We start from the raw sequence: 4,339 nt of genomic DNA on the forward strand, positions 1-4,339 counted from the left end.
ATGAAGCCATAGGAAATGGCAATGAGGATGGCATCCAGACCCACGGCCAGCAAGGCCACAGTCAGCCCATAGACAACATTGACAGTGATGTTGGCACAGGCCAGGCGAGCGATGCCCATGTGCTCACAGTATGTGTGGGCCATGACATGGTGACCACAGTAAGGCAGTCGCTTCAACAGGAAGATGAATGGGGAAACAATGGCCACACTACGGAATAGCCCAACAAGGCTAATAGTGCCTATGACAGTATGGGTGAGGATGATTGTGTATCTCAGTGGGTCGCAGATAGCCACATAGCGATCAAAGGCCATGGTGAGAAGAACCGAGGACTCCAGGGCATAGATAGAATGGACACAAAACATCTGGGCCAGGCATCCACCGAAGGAAATCTCTCCAGCATGGACCCACAAAATGGCTAATGTCTTGCGCACAGTGGTGGAGCTGAGAGCCAGGTCGGTGAGTGAGAGAAGGCACAGGAAGAGGTACATGGGTGCATGAAGAGCACTGTCTGTCCCAATGACCAGGATGAGGGCAGCATTCCCAGCCAGTGCTACGATACACGGCACAGAAGGGGATGGCGATCCAGACGTGGGCCCCCTCCAGCCCTGGGATGCCTGTCAGGATGAGGGTGTCTGGGAGACTGTCATCACTGAAGTTGGAAGCTGACATTCTGCTTGGCAGATAAAGGGCTCTGTCCAAGGAGTGATGGAATTCCTTCCCTGTAACATCATTCACATAAAATGATTACCTTTCTGTTGAATAATCTTTTTAGGCTATGAAAAATATTTACTGTTATTAACTTGTCCAAGTATCTTGAAAGACTCTATCACACATAGTCTGCTGTTTTTTCTTTCTGTTAATTCTTGTATTTGTCAATCATGTTTTGAGTTCCATATACCAAATACCAAACTATTTAAGCATATTTCTCATCTGATTCTTCACAACTTACCTCCTACACATCCTGCCCAACGTTTTCTAACCTTTAGTTGACTCACATTAACAGTTGTTCCTTGACTGTTTCTTTCATGCCTTTTCCATGCCTTTGGAGTCTTCTGTCTTTATTTTTCCCTTATCTTTTTTCTAAGCTTCAGTGAAACTTTTCTGCCCTCCAGAACCCTTTCCTTTCTTCTGGTCTTTAATGATCCTTTAATTTTGCATCCTTCAAATACTTTACAAAATTCCATTGGCTGAGATATGCTTCATGCACTTGTATCCTCTACCCTGACCATGCTTGTGTCTGGAACTAGACATTTTGATCAATGTTTACTAAAGACTCAATTTTGATAACTTTAGTAGGATACTATTGACTTTTAAAATTCATGGTATATGGGGCACCTGGGTGGCTCAGTCAGTTAAGCGTTCGACTTCAGCTCAGGTCATGATCTCACAGTTTGTGGGTTCGAGCCCCACATCGGGCTCTGTGCTAACAGCCCAGAGCCTGGAGCCTGCTTTGGATTCTGTGTCTCCCTCACTCTGCCCCTTCCCTGTTCACCCTCTGTCTCTCTCTCTCTCTTAAAAATAAATAAACATTAAAAAATTAAACTAAAATTCAAGATATAATAATACAATCTTCATTTTCTGTATTTGTAATGTATCTTCATATATATATTATATAACTTCATTTTATATCTCATCTGGAATGCCTAGGAAGAGGCTAGGCCACTTAACTATGTTTACATATTTCATGATGGGTATCTACAGTGATGTGAGTATTCGTCAGGGTATGATAGAAGAAAGCAGGTGACATCAGACATTGCAGCTGAGAGATGGCACTCCTACTGTGGCAAAGCCAGCCCAAGGTCCTCCATGCGTCCCAGTGTAATGGCTGGTATTGAGGCTAGATCAGAATTCCAAGTGCTGAAAAGGCAAATTAAAGGAAAAAAGGGAGTGTCCTGGGGTTGCTCACAGTGAAGATATTCTGGAAAGGGAATCTGTTTTAGTTGTAGAAGGCTAGCTAGTATTAAAAACAATCCCTTTTAGTAAGCATCATCTACTGAAAAGAAAACTATGTAGGATATTGAGAAACTTGAGTTTTAGACATGATTCTCTAACAAAATTGATGTGTGATTTTGAACAAAGTTTCCATTTCTTTGGGCAGTCTTAATTTAAAAAACCAATGACTCTAGTCATTCTCTCCTCTGAGGTCTACTCTTTATGTAGCATAGGAAAAATACTACAATCATTTTGGAATTTTTTTCCATCTCTAAATTTGAAGTGGCATCATGTGATTTATTACCTTAACAAAATTTATGGTTCCAAAAAATTAATATTCATGAGACATAATTGTGACACCCCAAATAATCACCCCATTTTTTGCAACCTCTTTATATCCTAACAGCCTTCTGGGAAAAACAGAGTAAAATCATTATTTGTAACCCTAATCAATTGGAAGACAAAGTCGAGAGAAGTAAACTGATGTCATCCACATCACAAAGCATGTTAATTGCACAACTGAAATGAGGGGTCCTGATTTATGTGTTCTCATTCAGAGATTCAAGTTTCACCTCACCTGAATGTGCATAAATATGACCAATATCTGAATTGCTATCTTTTTCAAATGAGGCATTTTGTCTAATATCAGTCCATAAGGCTGTAATCACTTTATTTGTTATCTGAATAAGAAAGAGATAAAGAGAATTAGGGAGCCTCTCCTATTTGCACAGACTCTTTCACTGATGACCTCAACTGGCCCTGGGCTCAGCCTTGACATGAGCCTTGACACTAGAGGAGAGCGGCAGAGAGTGAGAACCACTGCCACCTTCTCTTCGCTTCTGTGGGGTTATTTGTAGAGAGTGTGTTGTAAGCTCCGGGAAAAAGAATGGGGTAATGGCTGAAACATCAGAGATGTTCTGGCCTCAAGGCTGTTGAACATGATAGCACTATGAGAACAGAGCCCCATGATCCCCAAGGAGCCAGTTAGGGGACAGACCCGCTGTAATGGCCTGGCAGTCCTTGAAACTGCACATCTTCCCTTCATCCTTTCATGTAAACACTGATGTGTGTTTGTTCAGTGTCTGGAGGCTCTTGGTGCTTTCCTCCCACACTTTAAAATTGGTTGATGTTTGTACCCAGTGACATGAAATGGACTCTGCAGTTTGCTACTGCTGCTGCTACTTTGCTGGCAGAGGCAGCCCTGCCTGTCAGCTCTAAGTGTCTTGAGAACTTTTTCTTTAGGACACTGCTACACTTTGTCTTCCCAGGCTATTCTTCTCTCTTAAGGAAGATATTAAGTGGTTATTATAAGACAGTGGTACTCTGTGATATTCTGGGTTGTGTAGAGCAGAAAAACGGTGATTACAACAGAGGTGGATTTATTCCCCCTTGGGAAGCAATGGATAAGGATATTGAGGGAGTGTCACTCTGGTCCATAATGGGCACATTCCCCCCAAATTATCCCAGGGTCTTGCCCCTGAGTCCCCCTCTCTGACATAGACCTCAATTATTTAACTCTGTGTTCTTTCCTTGAACGCGATTGTAGGAATAAGATTTCAAGACCGTACCTGTTGGTAGACATGCACTTGCAGGCATGGCACATTGAGGTTGGAACTGTGTGAGGTGTCCTAGTGTGAGGCTGTGGGGACAGAGGGAGGTCGAGTGACAGCTTGTGCAGGAGGTGTGTATCTGAATACACGGTGTGACTGAAGGAGGCGAAAGCTGTGTTTCTGTGCAGGTTCGAGTGGTTGTCGTGGGAGGGAGCAGAGGGGGCTGAATGTGTAATCTGGATTGAAATAACTTTTTTCTCACCTGAATTATGTGGGCTCAGTGAATGTCTTCAGCTCAGCTCTATGTCCCAGCCTGGTCTGATAAGGGAGCTTATTGGCTCTGTCTGTGATGCTCTGGAGTGTAAAGCAAAGTGGCGACCTCCAGGGACTTGGTCCGTGAGGCACACTTTGAGAGACAGAACGAGAAGGAGGGGGGCTGTGATGAAACGAAGAAATAAGGAAGAAGAATCTTCCTTGATGGCTTTGCCAGGAATGTGGAAATGAAACATCTGGTATACTTTGTTTTATGTTTTATCCTCCCTTCTCATCTCTCTGTTTCTCTTTTCTTCCTTGTCTCTTCCTTTCTTCTCTTTTCTTGTCTTTTCTTTATTTCTGTGCCTCCTGGAACTCACTCTCACTGTGAATCCACCAGAATTCTATGCTCATGGGCAGCAAAGAACGGTGGTGGACAAGTGCATACATCATTGTACCACAGGCTTCACTTACAAAACACAAGGTCAAAGATCAAATTACCAAGAATTTCAATATGACGACAGCAGAATTTTAAAGAAAGCACAAGGCCCCTTCTGAGCATGGGCACTATGTAACTGTGCTGCTTGCTTGCCATGAAGCCAGAC

General features: G+C 43.1%; 2 protein-coding genes across 2 annotated transcripts in view; one reads left to right on the forward strand and one right to left on the reverse strand.

Annotated features, from left to right (window-relative positions):
- LOC115306627 (olfactory receptor 52D1-like) overlaps positions 1–681 on the reverse strand; it is a 2,194-nt gene extending 1,513 nt beyond the window's left edge. The window contains 2 exon segments of the mRNA XM_029957149.1: positions 8–555; positions 557–681. Of these exon segments, the coding sequence (XP_029813009.1) occupies positions 8–555; positions 557–669 (661 nt within the window). The 5' untranslated portion in view covers positions 670–681.
- LOC115271632 (olfactory receptor 52D1-like) overlaps positions 1–4,339 on the forward strand; it is a 56,771-nt gene that overhangs the window by 51,847 nt on the left and 585 nt on the right. The gene's annotated exons all lie outside the window — the stretch shown is intronic.

The sequence above is a fragment of the Suricata suricatta genome, chromosome 11, assembly GCF_006229205.1.
Source record: "Suricata suricatta isolate VVHF042 chromosome 11, meerkat_22Aug2017_6uvM2_HiC, whole genome shotgun sequence".
Taxonomy (NCBI): Eukaryota; Metazoa; Chordata; class Mammalia; order Carnivora; family Herpestidae; genus Suricata; species Suricata suricatta.